The sequence below is a fragment of the Rhipicephalus microplus genome, chromosome 7 (assembly GCF_043290135.1).
Source record: "Rhipicephalus microplus isolate Deutch F79 chromosome 7, USDA_Rmic, whole genome shotgun sequence".
Classification (NCBI taxonomy): Eukaryota; Metazoa; Arthropoda; class Arachnida; order Ixodida; family Ixodidae; genus Rhipicephalus; species Rhipicephalus microplus.
This window is the reverse complement of record NC_134706.1, coordinates 83472372-83496994: the sequence shown is the minus strand read 5'-3', so window position 1 is coordinate 83496994 and position 24623 is coordinate 83472372. Positions and strand designations below refer to the sequence as shown.

The following is a 24623-nucleotide window of genomic DNA, read 5'->3' as shown; positions in this document are numbered from 1 at the left end:
CCTTTTATGCGTGAAACCCACTATAGAGCAAGCAGGCCCATGCGAATTTGATTGATTGATGATTGATATGTGGGGTTTAACGTCCCAAAACCACCATACGATTATGAGAGACGCGGTAGTGCAGAGCTCCGGCAATTTTGACTACCTGCGGTTCTTTAACGTGCAGCCACAACTGAGCACATGGGCCTACAACGTTTTCGCCTCCATCAAAAATGCAGCCATCGCATCCGGGATTCACTTCCGCGACTTGTGGGTCAGTAGCCGAGTACCGGAGCCACTAGACCACCGCGGTGGGCCCACATGCGAATTAAGGAACATGACATCGCTATCACTTTTAACTCTTAAAGGAAAAGCTCAAGGGTCCCCCAATTTTTTCGAAGAAAATGTATGAGCTGGGCTCTTACCCCATAAGCCGTCCCCAAACGCACGGGTTGTCTTTAGAGCGCGCTGAACGCCGCATTTTGCCAGCGCTTTGCTCAGTCGCGCACTGTAAATGTATTGACCACTCATGCAAAAGGCGTTGAAATGTTACGGAGTGTTGACGTATCTGGAACACACGAAATATCTGCAACCAAATGAAACCAAGAACCTATTATTTCGAAAGCCTTAATTGTCTCCAAAAGCGAAAAATTTGACCAGCGGACCTGCATCCTTGGTGGCAATGTGTGAGACAAAAAACCATCATTACGCGATGTCCCCATATAACGTCATCATTACATCACACATAACAAATATTAGTGACGTCACCTGATAACCTGAAAACATGACAAGATGAAGGTAGTCGAAGATCAGCCGGTCACGAAGGTTGGGTAAATCTAGGTGAGGTGCTTCTAATCAGAACATGGTCGAAAACCACGTTAGGGGGAGAAAGAATTTGGTGTATTGGCGGGGAAGGCTGAATACATCGACCGAGAAATAAAAAAAAATGTGACTTTCTCCTTGCAGTCTTAATATGTGAGGTAATAAGAGACTATATGAATATACATGACACTCGTCTGGACATTTTTATATTACCCTTGAATAACTAAGGTAAACGGGAAAAGCTTTTCAACAAATTTAGAAGCTAATGCGTTCTGTTATAGTGGCGCGCTACCCGTAACGTGCTATTATATGTACATGTTTACCGAAATGCTGCTACCACTCCGACTTTTTAAAACTTATTTTTCCTGCTATATGGCTGTGAATTGCCTAAGCTCTTCTAAAACACAAGTTTTTTTCACGGCCCTTTCTTTCTGTACTAAAGGTAAGAAAATAAATTTTGGTTTCATTTGTAGGGGGCATTCCCTACTTACCATTGCAATTTTTTGGCAATGCTCATGCTGAGTAGTGACAATATTTGGTGTTTATTGTGTAACAAAACAACGTGAATGCACTGTTGCGCAACCGTACTGCAGTGATCTCCATTGTTCTTCGAGCGCAAGAACTCTGCAGCCGATTGTGGTGGTATGAACTCAATCGGTAGATAAGCTCAGATGGTGAATCATCGACGGGTTGTTACAAAGAAGCCCGTTTGGTTCCTACCAGCAGCAATATGTTTTTTCGTCCACTTCATTTCTCCACGGTTACATCATATTTACTACCAATAACGTCCCCTGTTTTCTCCTTAGTGTTTTACACGTTAGTTCTATTTATATAGTTTCCTAAAGAAACTACAGGGTGAACCTGGTGCTCAGATCGTTCAGCAACTATGTGGATGATGGGTAGTACACGGATTCGCATAGCCTTCTTACTTGCGGGTGGCGAATCGTACTTGTATGCGGCAAATCGTACTTGTGGCTTCGTTTATTGCTGGTTTCGGTTTCGTTTTGAAAGAAAGAAAGAACCCTTTTGAACTTGGTGTCCCGATTCGAAATGGTAAGCCTAAAGAAATAAGGTGGTGAAGCGCAACCACTGAACATTTGTTGATTTTGTTTCGTGAGAAAACAACTTCAAGCCACACGAACCCACACAAAGCTAGAAGCAGGCCAGAAGTACGAAAATTGTACAAATACGTGTACTACCCATCATTCCCACGCTCGCTGAAGCGCCGTGCATTGCAGCATCCATAGACACCGGCGCCAGAGTGCCCTGTAGTGTATATTAGGTAACTCTATACGGTTCTAATTATACGTGAGAAAAAACTGTGGAGCTCGTTCAGACTGACTCATGAAATACATATAGCGCTTTGGGCTGACTCGGACTCGGACTCCGCAAAATATTCCTGGGCCGAACTTACTCGGACTCACAATCACGGAAACTTTCTTCAGCTGAACTCGGTAGACCTCTGACTCACCAAACTATCACTCAGTAGGATTGACTTATACTCAAACTCACGGCTTGAATTGAGTCTGAATGGGTCCGATTGTGTGGACTCATTAGTAATTCGCCGACCTATGGTTCCTTTTGATGTTATTTACAATAAAGAGACCTTTGTTACTGGGTTATTTTAATGTTTTGTTGCCTGTGTGTTTTTCGGTTATAGTCAATGGACCGGTATAGCAGTATTTGTGGTACTTTCAAGTGACACTTCAAGGAGGAGAGGGCTGACAGTACTTCAGTCTAAGCTTATTACAGTTTTTCTATAAACTTGCTATTCGGATCAAATAGTGTTTTATTCAGCTTCCCGCGTGCCGTTTATGCGCTCAAACGATTGAATAAGTTGATTATAAAAGAATTTAAGTAAACCACCTCTTTGCCTCTCTCAAGTTAAGTGGTGGGCTTAGACAAAATTACTCACAGTAAATATTACATCTGCAAATATTAACACAGGTGATTTAAGAATGCTCTCACATGGTTTTGTACTCAAATATCTTGGTTTCCTTTGACGCAATGCGTACTTTGATATTCTTAAAGCGATATTCCACATCGCTAAGGTAGTCAGTAACCTCGCAACAAGAGAAATATAAGCTTGAGAAGTGTTGACTTTTAAAAGTAAATGACGTTTTCTGCACGATTGCCTCTACGACGCGTTTGAGAGAACACATTGAGTACAATGAACACAAAAAGTACTATTGGGTAGAATGAAACTTACGAGCGAACAGAAGCTACAGGGCCAGTGCAAGTGGTCACCAGTGCGGCTGTGTATGCCAGAGCTATAGGAACATCTTAAGGATGAAATCCATGTCATTAATAGAGGTGTCTTTTAGCATGTGATAATTTATAAATGGCCCTAGAATAATTAGTTAGGTAGGCTCCAACAGGATTTTTTTTAAAGGGCTTCGACTGCTTTATTATTAACCTCAGTAAGCGCTACTTTGGTTTTCACCGGACTCGCAGCATTGACCTTTGCGCGTAATAACTTACTGTCACATGACAGAAGTAAGTGACATTTTGTTAGTGTGCTGTATTGTGGAGTACACAACTAGTCTCGAAGTTCGGCAGTGATATGCGTGTTTAAATTTTAGTTTTTTGAAAGTAAAGAGCGTTGCGCTGGCCTATAAGGGAGTAACCGGCGTGTAGAAGACCAAGAAAAAAAAAGAAAGGTTGCCTACTGAGGTTTCAGATTGTCAGAACACTTATATATATTAATGAATAATAAGCTAGGTTGAGCAGTGATCGTCGCCGACGCGAGCGCAGAGCAGCTAGACAGCGCTTTCACGTCGTAGCACGGGAGCCTAGTAATTCACCAAGGGCTGAATCTACAGCGACGAGGCATCACATTTGCAGATCCCTGTCACGAGTATTTTTGTGCGGGCTTTGGTGAGTATGCTAGTTTCTACTGCCTCAATATTATAGTGATTATGCTCTGTATAGTGAGTATGCTCTGATTATAGATTATGTTCTGTCAAATTTTGTTGTGACAGCACTGTGTGTCCTGGGAGAGCCTTGTGTTTTTTGTGATGTCACTGGCGTTGCTCAGAGCCCGTAAACTTCTTCACGTATATAGTTTTTCTCGGATGCTGCGGCTGATATTGCATATGTTTGGAAACCTATAGAGGCATGTATATATGTATTATGAAGCAAGAATAATATTCCGAGACAAGGGACATAAAAGTGTGGTTTACAATTCCATCTATTCAATTGTGCTTGATAATAGTCACTATAGGTTACTTACTTTTTCTCTGTGCCTCTAACTTTCAAATATATACGAAGAAGGATGAAGAGAGTGTAAGGTTGTGGGAGAAATCTCACAAATTAGCATGTAGACTGCAGTGTTGGCGCATTGTATGAATACTCTATCTAGTAGTAGAGGTTATGAGCGACAAACGTAGATGTGTGCGATTTTATTGCTTTTGTTTGGCGTTCAGGGAGGAAGCGTTTATTTTTTCATACTCGCGGTGACCGGCTGACCGGCTGAATCCAGCTGTGTCTAGGTGCTAGCACACGCTACCTTGAAAAGTCTTCACTTTTGCACCAGCTTTTCTTCAGGTATGTATGTTAACATAAATTGAGATAATATCAACCACAGCATGACGCTCCACCCCAGAAGATGACTATAGATGTGCTTTATCACGTCCATAAGGGCAAAGTATGAAGCGCACATTTCTTCAGTATAGTGCTAAAGATAAAAAGCTAAAACAGAGGGCGCTTCGATGGATCGCAGCCCGTGGTAAACACCAGGGCCGCCTATTTAGGCTTTGCTGGTAAATTATCTGTACCAAAAGCTTCACTGGTCCGCCTCGGAGGGTCAGTAGCTACGGTGCTCAGCTGCTTACACTGAGGTCCCGGGTTCGATCCCGGCCACGGCCGTCACATTTCGATGAAGGCGAAATGAAAGAGACCCGTGTGCTGCGCAATGTCGGTGCACGTTAAAGATCATCATATAGTCGAAGTGTGAAGCGCCTTCACTACAGCATCTTTCATAATGATCTCGTGGTTTTGGGACGTAAAACCCCAAATATTATTTTTAATAGCTTCGGGGTGAGGGTAATAAGGCTCTTACCCTAATAGTTTCTCAGTAATCACGTGGTGTGAGAGGAAGGTGTTCACAACTTGACTGAGTTATTGCAGGTCGGGTTAGGAGGCCACCCTTGATGAGTGCGTGCACGTGCATGTACCAAATTGTCCATGACTCGGAACCATACTTTTTTTGAAGGAGTTCTTTTGTTGTTAACGTACCCTAATGACCACGATGTGCAGGTTGTGTTTCACGTTTTTGATGATTTGTTGGGTGGACCAAACGTGTTTCCTTGAGAATGGTGCCATCAGGGGCTGTGGCCACTCTGTTTTCATTGCAGTGAATGGTTTCAGTTATGCTTTTTTCCCTTTTCCCTGCAAGCTATGTATGTCTTTTTTGACCAGTTTTAGTTGTTGGCTGATTTTTGTGTGTTCAGCCACGTTTTCAATTAGGAAATATTTTGAAATGCATTGATTGATTGATTGATTGATATGTAGGGTGTAACGTCCCAAATCACCATATTGCCGCGACAGGTTGCCCACGTTCAAGTAGCCGCCGCAATCATCACGGCAAGAGCACCAGCAAGACCCGGCTGGCATTCGTCACGCATTCGTGCGCTCCAACAACGAGGAAGAGGAAGTTAGTTGAATCTGTGCCTCTCGGCTACTCGGACTCGACGACCATAGCCATTAGACTTGTGGGCACAAGTTCACCCTAACAAAGTTGCTTGTTTTTTAGCCTGTCTGCCTCAGCATCGCAACATTTCTGGTGGAGGTGCTGGGTATGAATTGAAGCCCCGCGAGCTCAAGACAGCGGAGCCCCGACGACCAGCGTATCAACCCCGTGAAAGTGACTCCTGTACACCAGAGGGCAAGTCGCTGTCTTCGAGGTGACTCACCTGAGGTCGGTCCTCTTCACTTCACACCAAGGGGAATTCAAACTATGAATTCCAACACTATGACTACCCAGGTAACACCGGCACAAGTGTTCATTAGCCAACCACAACAGCCGCCAGTATTCCACGGCAACTCGTACGAGGATGTTGAAGATTGGCTGGACCTGTTCGAGAGAGTGGCGAGCTTGAATGAATGGGACGAAAGAGAGAAGCTACGTCGCGTATACTTCGCCCTGGAAGACTTCGCAAACACATGGTTTGAGAACCATGAAACCTCGTTGTCTACCTGGGAGGTATTTGGACGACAAGCGGTGGCTACGTTCGCGAACGTAGACCGAAAAGAAAAAGCGGAAGCTGCTCTTCAATCCAAGAACCAGCTCACAAACGAGAGTGCTGCCATGTACATTGAGGACATGGTCCGTCTGTTCAAGCGTGCGGATTACAACATGGCTGAAGATAAGAAAGTGCGCCATCTAATGCGGGGAGTGAAGCAAGAGCTGTTCGCCGTTCTCGTCCGCAACCCTCCAAGCACTGTTGCTGAGTTTTATTCGGAAGTGACGGCCATCGAAAAAACACTAGAACAGCGCGCTCGGCAGTACAACCGGAATCTTAACTGCGCATCTGCACCGGTATTCTCTGGAGGTGTGCGAAACGACGTTGAAGCCCTGCGAGAGCTCATTAAATCAGTTATTAGGGAAGAACTGAGCAGACTGCAAATGCCCCAGACTCCAACTGCACTATCTGTTACAGACGTTGTTCGTGACGAACTGAGGCAGGTCATACGAGAACCAGAGCGTGAGCTGCAGCCGGTTCGACCTATCCGAACGTTCTTTGAAGTTCTCCGACAACCCACAGTACACAACAATGCAGCAGTTGGGATGGCGGCAACTCCTCTCCCATCTACAGCAGGCAGCGCACCTCGTCCACGGGAACCAACGGCTACCTATCTGCCCCCAGGAGCGCGTAGCACGCATCACTATGTGGAGTCTAGGCCCACGAAAAGTGACGTCTGGCGTGATCACGAGCGCAGGCCTCTTTGTTTCCATTGTGGCGAAGCGGGTCATTTGTACAGATTCTGCCCTTACCGACAGGTTGGATTAAAAGGCTTCCAGTCGTATGCACCGTGCCCCCAAACGGCGAACGACCAGCGGAGATTGAGGAGTACTTGTCCACGCGCCAGAACTCGCCACCTCTACGCCAACGTCGGTCACGGTCACCATCGCCTATGCGCTAGCGGTCATCCAGCCTACGTGCACCTTCAAAACAGCCTGGTCATTGCTCTCCAAGTCCACTCCCGGAAAACTGAAGCAAGCGACCTGTGGAGGTGAGGCAGCTGATAACATCAATTACGAAGGTCCTCCAATATGGCTTGAGGGCGACGACGGTGTATTTCCGGTAAATGGGTGCAAGCACGAAAGCGTTACTTCAAATTTGCGGTTGAGAATAGAAGGATGGGAGCTGAATGCCTTAGTCGACGTTTTCAATTAGGAAATATTTTGAAATGCATTGATTGATTGATTGATTGATATGTAGAGTTTAACGTCCCAAAACCACCATATGATCATGAGAGACGCCGTAGTGGAAGGTTCCGGAAATTTCGACCACCTGGGGTTCTTTAACGTGCACCCAAATTTGAGCACACGGGCCTACAACATTTCCGCCTCCATCGGAAATGCAGCCGCTGCAGTCGGGATATGAACCCGCGACCTGCGGATCAGCAGCCGAGTACCTTAGCCACTAGACTACCGCGGCGGGAATTTTTTGAACTGCAATGACGCGGTACGAAATAACCATACTCATCTGGAAGTTTGTCGATTTGACAACCCGGCCCTGGGCGTCGTGACAGGTAGCTACGGTGCTTGGAAGGCTGGTGCCAGTAGCGGGCTGCACATCAAATGCATATTGCTGTATATGGAAAGCAAGGCGTTGTACGTGGGAAGATGACACTGGTTTGGGGTTTACTAATATACTAACTAGTTTACGATCTATTAGAAGAAGGATCTTTGCACCGCACGACTGAAAGCTGCTAACCTCTCTTGTTTGATTTGAGAGTAGCGGCTTTCAACTGGCGCCTGTGCTCGGCCTGCATATGCTATCCCCATGGTGCTTGTGTGCTTTCTTTAGACCAGCATTGCACCAAGTCCTTGTGGGTTTGCATCAATCACAATTTTTGTGGATCTTGATGGGTCAAAATAAGCCAGTGTGGAAGCGTCAGACAACGCCTGTTTCTAACTGTCCAATGCCTTCTGGTGGCGGGAAGTCCAGTCCTAAGTCGCATGTATCAGCATCAGTTTCCGTAGAAGCTGCTTGATCTCGGCGATATTTTTTGCAATTCATCCTGAACAGTTGACCATTCCCAACAGACACTTCACTTTTTGTGGTGACTGCGATTTTTTTATGTGATAGAAAGCTGCTATTTTCTTGGGATCCAGGAGAACTCAGTCAGCTGAAAGTACAAAACAGGTACATTCATGTGTATGAAAGTGACATTTATTTTTAATACGTGTGAATCCAGCGTCTCTGGAAGATAGCTTCAAGGCTTGTATCGTGCTCCTGTTTTGTTTTTCACAATACAGGAATGTCATCACTAACATTAAAATTGTTGGGAGGGAGGGCGTTGAGTACTTAATTAATAGTGTTTTGAAAAAAAAAAGCAGCTGCACTGCTGAAGTCAAAGTTTAGGCGTTTATATTGAAACAAGCTACCACGCGTTGAAAACGTTGTAAGCTGCCTTGAGGAAGCATCAAGTTACAGCTAATGATATCCATTCTCCAAGTCAGGGTTTGAAAATACTGTTGCTCTAAAGGAACAGTGATGTCATCCGCTGCCGGCACAAATGTCATTCACATTGGATAGCAATATAAACGACACGAATCTCAATACAAATTCGGATTTAATTACGTCGATGCGGTTTAGGTACAATTACCAAAGAGGACACCCATGGGGTTGGTCCGATAGCTGGCTCAATGATGTCTTCTGAAATGAGGTGTTGAAGTTCCTCTTGAGAGGCGTTACTTAAGGCAAGTAAAGTACACTCGTGTGGTTGGACAGCACGGGGGACTTTTTTGTGCACAAAAAGGTGGATATGCTGGTTATTTAGTTTTGCAACTTCAATAAACAACTTGGGAAATGCTTCCGCGATTGATTTCTAATTTAGCTGCCTTTTAACTTAATATGTGATCTAGATAAGTCCTAAGTTGCATGCTGCTTTGAAGCTCAAGAATGGAGCTTATCTTTCAGGAATGATGACGATGTGTTCTTGAATGCATTTGTCTTTGTATCTCGTCTTGGCAGGAATCTTGTCTAGAAGTTCTAGCGCGAATGGTGCTTCGTAAGGAAATACTCGGATAGATGTTGCCAATAAATTCACATTTAGATGACAGTTATTGAATGATTTTCACCCACAATGGACAAAGTAGCACATGTGTCGATTATGAAAGTGACATGTACGCTGGTCACGGTAACAAAATCTTTTGGAAATTAGCCTGCCTGAGAGAATATCATTGCAGCAAATGCATACTCGCCGCTGCTTGAACCTGTCTCAAACGAGGCAGAGTGTTCTTTATTGATTGTACACTTACTGTAAACTGACTGTGAGTTCCGGTTTAGACTATTGTCACAGTCATTGACCACTGTCACAGTTGATTGAGAGACACGATCGTGCAGACAGACCAACCTTGTGCGATGCATTGCACGTCTAACCTGACCACCCACACCGCCGCAGTTGTGGCATTCTATTGATAAGATACGAGGTCACTGACGTTCATGGCGTTTTGGTGGTGACCTTCGTTCGTCTCTTTGATGATGACCTCGTTGTCCATCCTTGTGCAGTGTGAGCACCACTGCTTTGCCGTCGTTCTTCTCAATTTTGAATACATGCTCTTCAACATACTCGAATATTCTTCCTTGCTTAAGTAGGTCCGGTAAATTGAGAGGTTGTACTATGACATACTTTCGTGGTCGAGATGATGATACGGCGATGAGGATTTGTATCTTCATTTTAAGATCGGCGTTCGCGAAGCCGCAGTGTCGGGCGAGCTGCCAGAGTTGGGCGTTAACTGTGTGCAAGCTTGCAACCGCGTTTTTTTGTTTCTATGAAACGGCAAACTGAGAGAGTGAACTATGACATACTCAGCAAAGGTTGGGATGATCCTTGGTGAGAAGTGAGCGTCGAGTTTCGCTTTTGCCACTTCGTACTGGGACGTCGTTTCTAACGTGCAGGCGGGCCGAGACTGGAATATGTTATACAACTCTTCACGAACGTAGTGAAATAAAAGAGCTTTCTTGCGAGTGACCGACATGATTTTGCACGCAACGAGAGTTTTGAGATTGTTCTACCTACTTTGTTCATTCAAGTTCAATGTTGTTAGCATTGGTGGCTCGAAGGTCAAAACTTGAGGACGGTGAGAGTGCATATACGATGTCATGATGGGCTTGCCTGAGAGCGTCTGGCTTTGTTTACGGTCCGAATCATTTTAAATTGTTGTCTTCATTATCTTGGTCATAAGTTTCACCGTTTCAGGTTAGCATGTAGCGTTGTCATCCTGCCGGGTGGAACGTACTAAACGCCATGCTTAGACGCCGTGTTTATTGACTGACGCACTTAAGCGCAATGTTTACTGACTGTTCATAGTTGCCAAGAGAATAGCTAACCCGTCTATATTTGGCACCACATCTACTTTTATTTTTCTCCTCTACACCAACTCCCACAAGAAGCTTATCCATGTCGCCACATTCAGCAGTCAGAAATGAGCTCTTTTTTTTTCTCCTTTAAGAATCAGTCATATAGTTCACTTATTCAGATGGCTCCAACGCGCAAGGCCAGGGTTTACCCACACTTCTACGGACGTACCTTCTCTTCCGTGCATGGATCTAGACCCTGATCTTCAAGGTGGCGCACTTCTTTGGGGAAGTTCGACAAGACAACCGCCTATGAAACTCGCCCACCGCATCCTCGGTCATCGAGGCCATACCTTTTCCTCATCTCTGTTTTCCACATCTTGATTACGTTCTCTCTTTTCTCTACCGGGCGCTTAGCCCTGCTGCCAACTAGGGCGCAAGCAGTTGCCTCGTTTTCAAGGATCATTCGTATTGCTACGGGGCCCCACAGATAAACTCGATATGGAAGAAGACGCTGTTTGAGCTCTCGTGCAGAGTGGGCTCCATCTTGTGTACCTGCCTGTTTATCAGTAGTGAAAAATTTCTCAGGCGCCTTTTCTTCATAACAGTATTAACCAGGGTGGGGCAAAATATCAACAAATTAACGGGAGTTTTATACTAATGCACAATGCATGTACATGCCACGACCACACTACGCATCCCAGTCATCAAATTTTCCGAAATAAAAATGGGTGAGCGAAAAAAACGAACTGTAGCATTTTTAAACAAGAGATGTGGCGTGATGTCTAATTAAACAGTGGTTTGACATAAATCTGGGTCAACTTTCAATCACGTGGGGATGGTGGGTCGAAGAACAGGACCAAATTTTCGTGTTTTCCATGTTATGAAACTTATGAAGTAATCGTGGGATGGAGCCAGTTTGCCAGTTGCACTGATTAGTTCAGCTAGCGTTGTATAGCAGAGCAGTTATGCTCAGTGTTAGCTGTGTGCTGTAGAAAAAAAATTATTGCCGTCCGGAAATGGCATACGCTATATTCGTGCTCTTCATCATGCTCATCCTCTTCCTCCTCCCATGCTGTGCTCCCAGAACATGTGCGCTGATTTGCGTGGCACGAGATATGAAATCCTGATGAATTCGAAAACGAGTACATAGAGAAAACGCAAGAGAAAAAAAAGAGAGAAAGAACAAAAAGACAGAAGAAAGAGAGAAAAAACACAGTGACATAGAGAGAGAGAGAGAGTGATTGCTGGCGAGGTGATATTTGAAGCCGAGTACGAACAATGCTAATGTAAGCGTCGTAACCACTTAACTATCCAGACACGCCAGAACAATATAGCATAAACTTGTGTAGCTTAATGTAGGAGAGAGTGGGACCGAAAACTGCCGGTGACGCGAGAAGATTGGAGGGTGATTAGAAGGAACATGATCACGGGAAACGAATACAGGAGAGATAGATAAATAAAAAGAAAGTGAATGAATGAAATACCCAGGAAAACAGGGTTAAAGTCAATAAGAGGTACAAGGGGAGAGACTGACTTGAATGACAGAAGAAGAAGTTACATAAAAAGAAAGCTAAAAGTTTAGAGAATGAAATGGGGTAAAAAGCAAAATATTGAGAAGCAGAAAAAGAGACAGAAACAGAAAAGGAAAGAAAGAGATACAAGAAAATATGTAATAAAGGATGAAAACCACAGCCACATATTGTATAGGACACAAACTGGCCAGAAAAAAAGATTTGAGTGTTAATAGCCTAACAAAACTAGAATCAACGAGGTGCCAATCAGCTCTGCTGTAACGCAGTCTCATGCAACTTCATGTACGCTGCGCAAATTTTTTGTTTAAATTCGAGTTTTGTGTGGTCAGTATCCAAAAACAAAAAACAAAATTGCCGCTGTTAAATTTAAAGCCATATTAAATTTTACTCGACTAGTCTAGTGTACACGGTGCTTCTTGTTTGACCATAAAGGTTACAAAATAACCTTCAACGAAAATGATACATAGTGCTTGTCAAAGTGCGTGTAAATTCCCTGAAATATTTGTCAGAAGTTGCTATTCAGGGACAGCAGCAACTCATTCTACACTATTATAAAAACGTCTTACGAAAGCCATGTTACACATTACGTCTACTTGGCTGTATTGTAGACCCAAAGGCTCTTCGTTCTTTTTTATTCATGGGTTCAAAGCTTATATGAGCTTTTATTGGTACGATCTCCCAACAAATGCAATGAAAATAGCCGTGTGTGTGTTTCCAGGTTCTCATGGGCAATTCTTTATGGCTGTTTGCTTTCCCCTTAGGATATGGACTTACACAATAGAAACTGGCCACCACTGTTCAATCTTTCAGACACAAGAGAGTCTTCGAAAGGGTAACCGCCTGGTTTTAATGTATGTGTTTTTTTTCTTGTAGTGACATCACCTTATCTGTCAAACATGAAGCTTTTTGCAGTTTTGGTGTGTGTATTATTTGCCACTTTATCGGAGTGCTATCAGGAAAAAAGTGAGTGTCTTTGAGATATTAGATTATTATATGATATTGAATGACGACATCTTTGAATTTGCATACTACGATGCTTTGTTTTTCTTTCCTTCTGATCCCCTGTGTGTTGTAAAATTGCGAGTAATTCACATACATAACTCAATTCGACACATATAGTTTTTCTATAAATACTTGTTTTTATGTTACAACTTTTATATATATAACGTGATATGTACGTCAGTTAAATATTACTGACTATGCCATAATGGTGAACGCCAAAATCTATTTACCATCGCGACTTCATCAATGATGCCTAAATTGAAGCACATAAGTTGATGAATTTAGCACGTCTCAGTGCAGCCTGCATAGTCTGGAATAAAACGCGTGTCTTCGGCCTTGGCAGCGTGACGTCCCCCATTTGCGCTCTGGGATATGCAAAAAATAGTCAGTTTGGCTGAAAGCGTGAAAAATCAATCTGATAGCAACACACTGTTATGCTTACAAAACTAGGCTTGCAGCTTTTTTTATGACATTTCACACAAGTTTAAAAACACTGGTGTCAGAGAATACGGTCGCTTCAAGAACATTTTTCGCAGATCCTATGCGCTTTGACAGCGGAGCACGTAGAAGAGTACGCGAGTCGCCTGCTGACGACTGTCGAGGCAGCGAGATAGAGTGGGCGCAGTTATGGTGACCACACCGGTAAACTCTGTTCACTATTGCTGCTCGAGGCCCACCTCACGTCTTTTCCTGTGCGTGAAATTGGGTGTTGTGTTTTTCTCTGCTTATGACCTGGACGGCTGGTCTAACAGGGGGGGGGGGGGGGGGTATCTAACCACATGCGCTCTTTTAGTGATGTAGATGGTCCGGTTCATTTGATATTTCCTTGAGCAGCATTCGTCATTACCCGCTGGTAGAACGTATGATGTGCTGGAGGATTTTACCAAATTTTACTTTATACAGGACATGATGGCGATGGTGGAAACTCATCAAGACTGTCAATATAATTGCTATAGCAATAAATAAATTCAGGGCAATGTATACTGTCTCTTCAATGGAAGCTACGAGAAAATGAACCACACAGGCTCCTAAATTCGCAGGTCCGGTTCGCGTGTGCCGGCACCACAGGCGAGAGGAATGACTCTTGAGGCAAAGACAGCGTACAAAGGTGGGCGGCAAGAATAATTTCAAGGTGTCCGTTAGAGACAGAATGGTAGTCAAGCTAAACAGCATGTAGGCCGGGTTTTACACATCGGCGGCTTACAAATCATAATTTGTTGGTAATGTGCGCTTGCACTTGCCTCGTGGACCAACATGATGAGGTTACTAAATATGAATATCCGCTTAATAGTTGTTGCGTTATGCTTGAGGTTGCCTGAATATGTACACTTTTTATACAATATCACACTGTTGAAACCGGCACTTGTACGTGAATTCTAAGCCAATAATAAAGAATAAGTATTTTATTGGATTCATTTGTGGAAAGACAGGCACCATTTTCTGAAACTTGCACACAAAATTTGTTAGCCGTACATTACTATTGAATTCATAAAATCAACTTTCATTAGAATTTTAAATTGTGTTGAAAACCTCTCAATAAATCAACACACGTTCTGCACGAAGCGATAACTTCGCAATATCAAAATTGTCATAAAAAGATAAATAAAAAAAACTGACCCGTTCACACGTTCTCACTGCGTTGTATCCATACTGGGAATCTGTAACTACCAATGGTAATTCCAGAAAAAAAAACAGTGGTTATATACGTGGTAGAACAGAAAATTCTGTTTCCTATTACATAAGCTGCCAAACAGCTGTCACTATTGTACCAAACTGTGAAATGACATTACCGAGCTCCCACCTTCAAGTACAGTTGCTGCCTACTACTCATAACTCGAAGAAGAACGAGCGTTGTTTTCTTTCGCGTGTTTATTCAATCAAAGAAATCTCACTACGTCATGATCAAAAGCCAATGATCGCCCACAGGACACCACAGAGACAGCGTGCTGTGAAGAAAAACTTTCTACAAAAGTTGAGTGAGAGCCCAATATTACTCTTTACATGTCATGCACGAATTATCTACTTATAGAACAATATAGATTGCGAAATTATTTAGATTTCGCTAGAGGCGCTTCTCCCCACAAATGTAAAAATTAAAATCTTGGACAAAGATATGACGCAGCAACTGCATGACTATTTTTTACAACAAGATGATTAGGGTGAAAATTAGGCAATAAAGAAGGGCATATATCTGTTTTTAAGAGTTCCAGGCCTTCGGCGCCAATCTCTCCAAGCAGTTGTTCGCGAAACCCTCCCCTCCCTCTTCCCCAAAACATCGTTTGTTAGTATAAACAGGACGTAAAACTGCACTGAACTCAGGGACGACTGCCCTTCCCCATAACCATCGTCCCGCCGACGAACACTTCACGCGTACAAAACAATGTGCCAAGTTGCTGCAGCCTGTCCGCCATCGACTGCCCAGCCAGCGTTGTGGCTGTTGGGTTTTTGACGAAGCAGTGCACCACGCAGATGGTGATTCCATACCACGTGTATACTAGCAGGACAAAGAGCATGGTTCCCCCAATAGAAAAGTATGCATGCTTCACTATTCTAAAACATGACGAGTGCGTAGCACAGGCCCCTAGCGATTTGTGTTCATAAAGTTCCCTTTTTGTTAGCTTTTTTTGAGCAGTTTGCTTGTGTTATCTAGTGCCAGTTACCTCGGTGCCCATTTAAGTGAGCGACAGTTTGCTTGTCAGGGATGAAAAGCATCAGGCACCCTTTTTAAAACTAACGTGTTTTGTACCGTGATTTATGAAGGCTACACTCACGCATTTTCGCCATACATGTGGAGTTGTCAAATATGTACTGACAGACAGCAAAAGGAGAGAAAAGAAAACACAACTTCAGTGTGTTTTCGTCATCAGTAGCGAGACGGTGCGAAGTGATGGCTTCTAAAGGTCGTCGCCTTTTGCTCTTAAATGAGCACCGCTTACACTGAGCGTGGACTCTACTGCGTGCGCGTTTATCAGACACATGATTCAGGAAAGCACGAAGGCCACTTCTCTAACTGCCGTGGCCGCTTTTACGAAAGGAGCGTGCAGCTTCCACACGAAGAAATAGAATTGTGAACATTGCTTGCGCTCGTCCTGTGAATACGCATGCATTCGTTTCGTGCCTCCTCATTCTTTCCGTTCGACCAGCATGCTTTAAATATCGAGCTGTGACAGTTGTTAGTTAGCCCTCTTGCCTATGCTCATTTTGTGGGTGCTTTGAGCTTGAGGAGCGAGCCACAATTTTGGAGCTGCTTAGCATTTTTCAAGTAACATTACAATTTGTTGTGTAGCATACGTTCCTTCGCTCTCGAAGAGGAAACAATGCACAATAAACGACAATAAACGCTCGACTACCTCTGTGAGGACAACGTTCGCTTTCGTGTCATACGTATTCCTAGAATGACAAATCAACCACGTTGTTTAGGCAGGCTTGCTTTGTTTTTGAAATTGCCAGATCCCACGCACTGTGGAAATCGATGATATGCCAAGCACAAATGAGGAAGCTAGATATGTCACGTTAAAGTCAGCGCAAAGTTACAAGGCGTACGTAAATTATGCCGTACAGCACTTCCACGCCATGATTATCATGTTTGAATGTGTCATTTACCTTCGTCGGCTATTCACGTTACGGTGATACTAAATTTAGTATCACGTTACGTGATATCTGGAGCTTGCGAAATGGCTGGGAGCATGCTGTGAGCTTAGGGTGTTGTCATGTTTTACATGAGACGCATATAAAGATATTATGTTTGGACGTGTCATTTAGGTTCATCATCAAAACGTCACCTGATGCGAAATTCGGTATATTTAGAGCTAGCAGAACGGCCGCGAGCACACTATGAGCGTAGCATGTAATCACGCCTCACATGACACGTATATCATGATTATCATGTTTAGACGCGTCATTTACCTTCGTCGTCTATTCACGTGTCGTGATACCGAATTAGGTATATGTGGCGCTAACGAAACAGCTCCGAGTGCTCTACGAGCGTTATATGTAGTCATGACTAGTCATAACATGAAATCATAACATTAATAATCATGACAGGCATGTCATGATTTCCCCGTTAGAGTCTGTCGTTTATGTTCGCCATGCGGTCATGTCATACCTTACCAGTTTTGCAAAATGTCATGTGAACGAAACCCCTGCAAAAGCAGCAAGGTGACAAAATGTAAATCATGACATTTATGGCATACATATCATGATTTTCGTGTTATAACTAGTCGATTATGCTCGTCACACAGTCATGTTATGCTGTACCAATTTTGGTATTCTTAGCATTATTGAGACTGCCAGGAGAGCTTAAAGTCGAAGTTGGATAGATAGATAGATAGACAGATCGATCGATAGATAGATAGATAGATAGATAGATAGATAGATAGATAGATAGATAGTAGAGATATATAGATAGATAAATACGCTCAAAATTGCCGAAGTTCGCTAAATAATGCTTCGCATTTAAAAGCTAAATAAAAATTGAGGAAATAGAGGGTGGTAATTGGCTTGCTATAGGGCTCAGTGAAATTAGAATGAGAGATGAGGCCTGTGCTGTGCTTCAGAATGAGCACTTCTTTTTCTATCATAGCTTGGTCGACGAATATAAGTGGGCGGGCGGTTGCTCACTCACAAAAATTCAGCTGGTAACATTGAGGACTACTATTGCATTATTGAAAGGGTGATTTGCATCCTGCCTAAACTCAATGAGAGTTACAACATGAATGCGTTAGAGCCCTACGCCACTATATACAGCCATAATGACGTATTAGTTTAAAGATTTTATAAAGATGTTGAGTCGGCAACGAGTCATGTAAAAACAAAATATACCATACTGACGAATGCCTTCAATGACAAGGTAGGGAAGAAAAATGCTGGAGACGAGGCAGTAGGGTATAACAGCATTGGTACTAGAATCGCCAGAGGGTAGTTAGTATAACTCGCAAAACGCAACAATTTACGGATCTTGAGTGCCTTCTACCGAGATTGAGTGAACCATAAAGGGACATAGAAGAGCTCTAATGGCAAAAGCGAGAACGAAATAGATTTTATAACGAGTGCACACCCAGACATAGTACTAGATGGAGAAGTGCTTGGGAAGGTACGATGCAGTGACCGTAGAACGGTAAGGTCTCAAATTCACCTAGACTTGTAGAAAGAATGACATTAACTGGTATAAAAGAAGCCAATCAATCAGCTAGCACTGAGCGGAAAGCACATGACTTCAAACTTCGCTTCAGAACAGACAATCGGCTCTTACCGAAAGAAGAAACCAGCTTTAACGTTGATTGAGTGAATGAGAATCTGCCGAGTATCATCAAGGAGTTTGCTGTAGAAGATAAAGGTATGGGAGTTAGACAGGGTACTAGTAAGCTGTTTCAGCAAAGGAAGAACCTTTTTAATAAACGCCAAAGTATGAAAGCCTAAAACACAACAGTCAAAATAAAACTGGCACAGCTTTCAAAGTTGCACAGCAAGCGCGAGGTATCCGATGCAAGAATTTATACCATGAATAGAGTAGAACATGTTCTAAGGAGCGGAGGAAGTGTCAAAGCGGTGAAGAGGTAAGTTAAGATAGACGAAAACGACACGTATGCAATGGGGGATAAGGAAGGCAAGGTAACTACGTATAGGAATAGGATAGTTAAAGCAGTGGAGGAGTTGTACAGAGATCTGCACAGTAACAGAAAGAACTATGACCTAATGTAACCTCTAGTGGTAACCCAGTAACCCACCAGCAATGACAGAATAAGTTGAGAAAACATTGGAGAGAATAAAAAGAGGTAAAAGGTGCTGGTGAAAATAAGGTACATCAGATCTGCTTAAAGGCGGAGGACAGACTTTTGGAAAAACTAGCCACCATGTTTACAAAGTGTCTTGTGATGGGAATGGTACCAGAATGTTGGAAGGATGCTAAAATCGTCTGTATTCATAAGAAAGGGGACGACATAGACTTGAAAAATTATACTGATCGGCTTGCTCAACATTGTATACTTGTTATTTATAAAGGTAGCTGCTAACGCAATCAAGACATCATTAGAGTTCAATCAACCAAAGAATCAAATAGGATTTAGTGTAGGACACTCAAAAATTTACCATATTCATACTGTCATTCAGGTGATAGGGAAGTGCTCAGAATACACCCATCCACTATACATAGCATTCATAGACCACGAAAAGGCATTTGATTCAGCAGAGATATCAACAGTCATGCAGGCAGTGCGAAATAAGGGCGCCGGCCAGGCATATTCCCAAATCCTGGATGAAATCTAAACAGGATTACCTGCCACCATAGTGCTCCATAAAGAAAGCGATATAATGCCAATAAATAAGGGTGTAAGAAGAGGTGCTATAATCTCTTCAATGCTATTTACCGAGTGCTTGAAGGAGGTTTTCATAGGCATATAATGAGAAAAGTGAGGGATAAGATTTAATGAAGAGTTCCTTAGTAATATGCGCTTCGCCTATTACATTGCATGGCTGAGTATGCCAGAAGACGAATTGAAAGTCATGATTACTGAAGTAGTCAAGGAGAGCAGAAAGGTAGGCGTTAAACATGATGTACAGAAAATGAAAGCAAGTGTAATAACCTCGCAAGAAAAAAACTTCTTTGAGATAGGTAGCAGTGCATTTGACGTTGTAAATGAGTACGTGTGCTTAGAAGAGGTAGCAACCATGGTAGTAAGCACGAGATAGAAGTAACTAGTAGAATTAAAATGGGGTGGAGCACATATGGCAAGTACTCTGAAATCATCACTGGTAGATTGCCACTATCCCTCAAGAGAAAGGCATATAACAGCTGGGTCTTGCCGGTACTTGCCTACGAAGCAAGAACCTGGAGGCTTACAAAGAGGGTTGAGCTTAAATTGAGGTTGGCGCAGCGAGCGATGGCAAGAAAAATAATAGCTGTAACCCCAAGAGAAAAGAAGAGAGCAGAGTGAGTAAGGAGAAACCGGTGTTAAGAATATCATAGTTGAAATCAAGCCTATATATAGCAGGCAGTATAATGGCAGATTTTTAAGGGTAACCGACTGAATTCCAGAAAAGGCAAGCGGTTGAGGGGGGAGAACAAAAGATAGGTGGGCATATGAGATTAGGAAGTTGGAGGGCATAAACCGGCAGCTGCAAGCACATCACCGAATTGAGTGGGAGCACACGGGAAAGCCTTTGTCTGGCAGTGGGCATAGTCAGGCTGATGATGATGACGGTGAATTAAGAGTAGTGAGCAAACAAACCGAAAGAGGCTGGAACACGTCATTTATTCAGGCCAAATTATCAAACAAATGCTCCGAAGACGCGACCACACTCCTTATGTCTTTCAAGTGTTCTTTAGAGGATAGAAAATTGGAAGCGGAATTTTGGTGCCCGTGAGTTTTTTTGTATGTAAGCGTTCACTTAATCGCAAATGAGAGTTAAGTGAGTTGGACCGCTTCCACTTGCGGTCACTAAGCGTGTGTCACCAATACCAGTTCCGTTCACTGCTCGAATGCTTTCTGCCACTGGTAGTGATGGCCATCGGAGGTCTTCCAGGGCCTAATTATGTGGCGTGTTTTCGGTCCTCTGTTCAAAAAGAAGATGTTTGCCAATGTTGTCACTGCTAGTTGCAGAAATGATAGGAATGCACTACAATTGACTACATTACTTAAGATATAGAAGCTGAAGACCTTTTAATGCGATCACTTATTTAACGCAGAAACAACCAGGAAAGGGCGGGTATTACTGTCAAGCTACGGTATTGAGCATTAAAGTTCTTCGCTGAAAGTTTATAATAATTGTGAAACTAACAATTGAACAAAGTGCAAGTTTTGATCGGTTGTGCAGCAAAACTAAATTCTGAGATGGTAATGCATCTTGTAGGCGTCCGTTCTGTATTTTCGAATTAGCTACCCGCAACATTACTTATGCTAGCAAAAGGTACTTGCAGAATTTCTTTGAAATTCTACTACTGTTTTATTGCTTTGTGAAAATTTTTCAAGGCTCAAAAGACTGTCTGAATCGGTTGACCTGATCGCCTCTAAATTTACCATAGATCTTTGCTGTATTGCAGACGTGCATCAATATTACACGAACTCCGTGAAGGAACTCAGGAAAAAATGTTGGTTTACAAGTTATCACAGAAAAGTGCGTCTTGTCAACCTATGTTTTAAACCAGAGTGGCACCATGAGAAGACAAAGCATTGCAAACTATATATATTGCATGCAGTGCTTCAATTTTTAATAGAATTGTAGTGACGGATCTTGACTGCTTACAAGGAGCAGAGTATTTCTCAACCCCAGGTTTACGCTCGAGGTTTCTCATCCCTAGGTTTACGCTTGCCAGTAAAGTCAGATTTCCGGCATTGCCAGCTGCGCAGAAGATTGTCGGTTGTTGGCTCGTTTTTTTACGATCTAGGACCAAGGTCACCAGAAGCTTAAGCGTGACGATGACTGACTTCGTGCTACTTTCCAAGCAGGTGCCCTGGTTTGGCTCTGGGTCTCACCAAATACTCCTGGCCTATCCTCCAAATTATTGGCCCACTATCACGGCCCCTTCCGCATTCTTGTTCGGAGTTCTCCCGCATATTACGAGGTGGAGCCCTTGACACCATCTGACGACTTGCGTCGCCGTGGCCGAGAAATCGTCCACGTCTCGCGCATCGAGCCTTATTATGACCAGGCTATACTACCAACGCCTTAAGTTTCCAGGATGGCCCCTCTATTCCCCCGGTGCAAATGTAGTGAAGGAAAGACGACGACGAGAAACACGAGCAAGCAAGCAAGCAAGCACCAGCATCTCTAGCAGCGCCAGACCCGAGCTCGCGCTTGCCCGCATTTGGGCTGCTTGACGCCCGCTGCTCCTCGACATTTCACGTTGTACGTTTGTCGAGCTTCCCTAACGTCCAGTAAGTCACGTCACAAAATTAGCACATATCACACCATAAAAGAGACGCACTTCTTGAGTACCGTTACAGTTGCTAGGAGGACGCGTGATATAGAAAACACTTGCGAGATAAATTGTGGATCCATGATATGCTCTATAATTTGATTTTTTTCCCGACAGATCAAGATCAAGAGTGTAAACCACGGAAGTATCCTGGGCTTTTACAAAAGAGTGAGTTGATTCATGTCTTGATCAGTCATGATCATGTCTGATCCATCATAATTTTTTTCAGCACAATATGTCGCAATAATATATTTTTTTTTATAGTGCCATTTTGAAAGAACACCACCAGTTAACTGGTATAAGCGGCAAGGACAAAAAAAAAGTGAGAAAAAACTGGATGGGCATGTTTGCTGATGGCGTCCAGGTATAATGCGTCTACCAGCACCATTAGGGCGATTCAGCAAGGGCGGCATCTAAAATAAGCAAACATTATTTGCAGAAGTGGAGTGTATCAGCATGAACTACTTACATTCACTCTCATGCACCTGCGCAAGTTGGTAGTTATTAAGGACAATCAAATTTAACAAAACATGATTGTTTGTCACACATTTTTACAGCTTCTGCTTTCTGTCGAAAAACGTTACTAATTTTTCGCTACATGTCAAACCACCTTGTCATAAAATTTCGTAGAAGAATGGTTCGTTTCTAACACTTTCGTGAAGTGATTGCACGAAAGCTCAGCATAGCTCACAATGCGCACACCGCAGTCGACACGTCGTGCAGAATTGGTTGGTTCTACCAAGAAATGGCAATCGCAAGCAATTAGTGATTCGTGTTAGACATTTACCTTGAAAAAAAAATTGGCCCCGTATGTCAAGGTTTCACTGCAAATGTCACCGAAAGACGATGGGGTTCTGTCTAAAGAGAGCGGAAAAAAACATATATTAGGTGCTCTGCGGGAGAAAATTGGTGAATTGTATTCTGGATGCGCTGCGTTACAGAGTCTAGATCCGTGCAGTGAATGTAAATGAGCGCATCGAGGCACGTTAGGCACAAGCGTCATCTGGCAGTTATCTTCGAAAACGAAGGCGTGAGCGCCCGCGGAGAAAGATGCGCGCCTGTCTCGAAAGCGATAGGGAGCAGACCACAAAGCGACGGGCAAGTGCCACCACCGCGTCGTCCTAGCAAAGCGTTGGAAGCACTTGCCTTTCTGAGCATCGTATTGCACTGTCAGCGCAGCGTGGTGAACGCTACGGTCCTTAGAATTACTTGTGTGTTCCTTCTCTAGTGTAAAGGCAGGCACACATATAAAACATCGACGTGTTGCCATGTTGCCTCAGATATGCGCAATAATTGTTTTTTAATTGACAATCGGACAAGTACGAACGTTGAAACTTGAGGGAAATAGGTGGCCATTGCGGATAGCGTTGGCCGTTTGGAGTATCGTTTGGTGTTGTTTGGGGTATTGTTGAATCGAACAAACAGACAATTGCACAGACAGACAGACATACCGAAATTTTGGTGTTGAAGGTCCCGAAGAAAGACTATCGTCTTTTAAACTCCAACCAACCGACTACAAAGACCCGCATGGCTATCTGTTTTCTGTATTGGTAGGGTAACTAAGTATGTATGCACGTTAAATTGGAAGACAAGACTCCCGAGTGAGAGTAAATTTCTTGCACTCTAGTGACTTCGGAGAGTGTTGTCCTATCACTTCTGGCGTATAACTATTACCCCATCTAGCTGGAGTCAGTGTGAGATGCCATAAATATTTGTTTCGCTTTTCTTTTTCTCCCGTTATACAAAGTTTTTGTGTGGCATCTTCACTGTTCTAGAGTGACTGCGTGACAATGCCTAGAGTGACTGCGTGATTCTTTGAGCGCAATATTCACTGTTCTTCCAGTTCGGCTACAAGAGAGCTTTGCGAGGCACCTCCAGCATATGTTACGAATTTCCGTACTCTATTTAGATGCAGTGTCAGTGAGATGCAAGTGGAGTATTTTTTAACCATTTGCTGCGCTGTGTGCGGGTTTTGGGGGGGGGGTGGCTGTATCGTGTGGGGTCGTTGGGCCATCCTGACAGTTCGAGCGTAACGGGAAAAATCGCCATAAGCCTATTGTACCATGCTTTATAAACATGCAGGTGCGAAACGGGCGAGGGCGACCCAAACATACCTTGACTGATCACCGCATGTAGCACGTCCGTAGCGACATCATCTGATATACTTTCTTTCGTATGAGTATACAAAATCGAACAGTTATACATTCATAACAGGGAGTTCCAGGGTCAAACAGTGTACAGAAGAAACATCGTTCATTGCACACCACCAGGAAGCTGATCACGACTCTTGCACGAAGTTTCTGTCATAGGTCAACTGCTGTGGCAGCCGCCGCAGTCTTGTCAAACTTCTCGAAGTTGCGATGCTTGCCCCATTGAGTGCATGAAGAATTGCGGGCCCACTACTGCTGTTTGCACTTTGTTCGCCGAAGTTTTCACTGTTGCTAGACCACGAGCGCATTCAGAAGCTTTCACCGGTGGGAAGTAGGGGCTGGCCGGAGGAAGACTCTGCCTTCTTTTGTGGCTACATGGTATGACTTGGGAGCACGGCATGGCTCTTAAACTCGTGCTTTGGTCGACCATGACCCTCCTTTAACTCGAACGGTGTCGGACCCTTCCTTTCTCTGTGGCGACATGGTATGACCTGGGAGCATTGCATGGCTCAAGGACTCGTGCTTTGGTCCACCATGACCCTCCTTTAACTTGAACTGTGTCGGCTGCTCCCAGGGGCTATAGGGTCCTCCTGCAGGTGTCGCTCTAGCGATTCTTGTAGACTAGAAATACTGGAACGGAGCGAACATCCCGTAGCGTCATTCGCAGTCGCCTTCCTTGTAACACCTCAGC

The 24623-nt window shown here is 43.6% G+C and overlaps 1 protein-coding gene across 4 annotated transcripts in view; it reads left to right on the top strand.

Annotated features, from left to right (window-relative positions):
- The first annotated feature begins 3512 nt into the window (after window positions 1-3512).
- Window positions 3513-24623, top strand: part of LOC119179777 (uncharacterized) — a 43214-nt gene continuing 22103 nt past the window's right edge. Inside the window, exons 1-4 of one of the 4 annotated variants that reach the window (XM_075869374.1) lie at window positions 3514-3678; window positions 12628-12698; window positions 13909-13976; window positions 21900-21950. In XM_075869374.1, the coding sequence (XP_075725489.1) occupies window positions 12631-12698; window positions 13909-13976; window positions 21900-21950 (187 nt within the window). In that variant the 5' untranslated portion in view covers window positions 3514-3678; window positions 12628-12630. Of the gene's footprint in view, window positions 3679-12627; window positions 12718-12739; window positions 12830-13908; window positions 13977-21899; window positions 21951-24623 lie in introns of all 4 variants that reach the window. The other 3 variants (XM_075869375.1, XR_012884970.1, XR_005110872.2) reach the window with 3 other exon arrangements.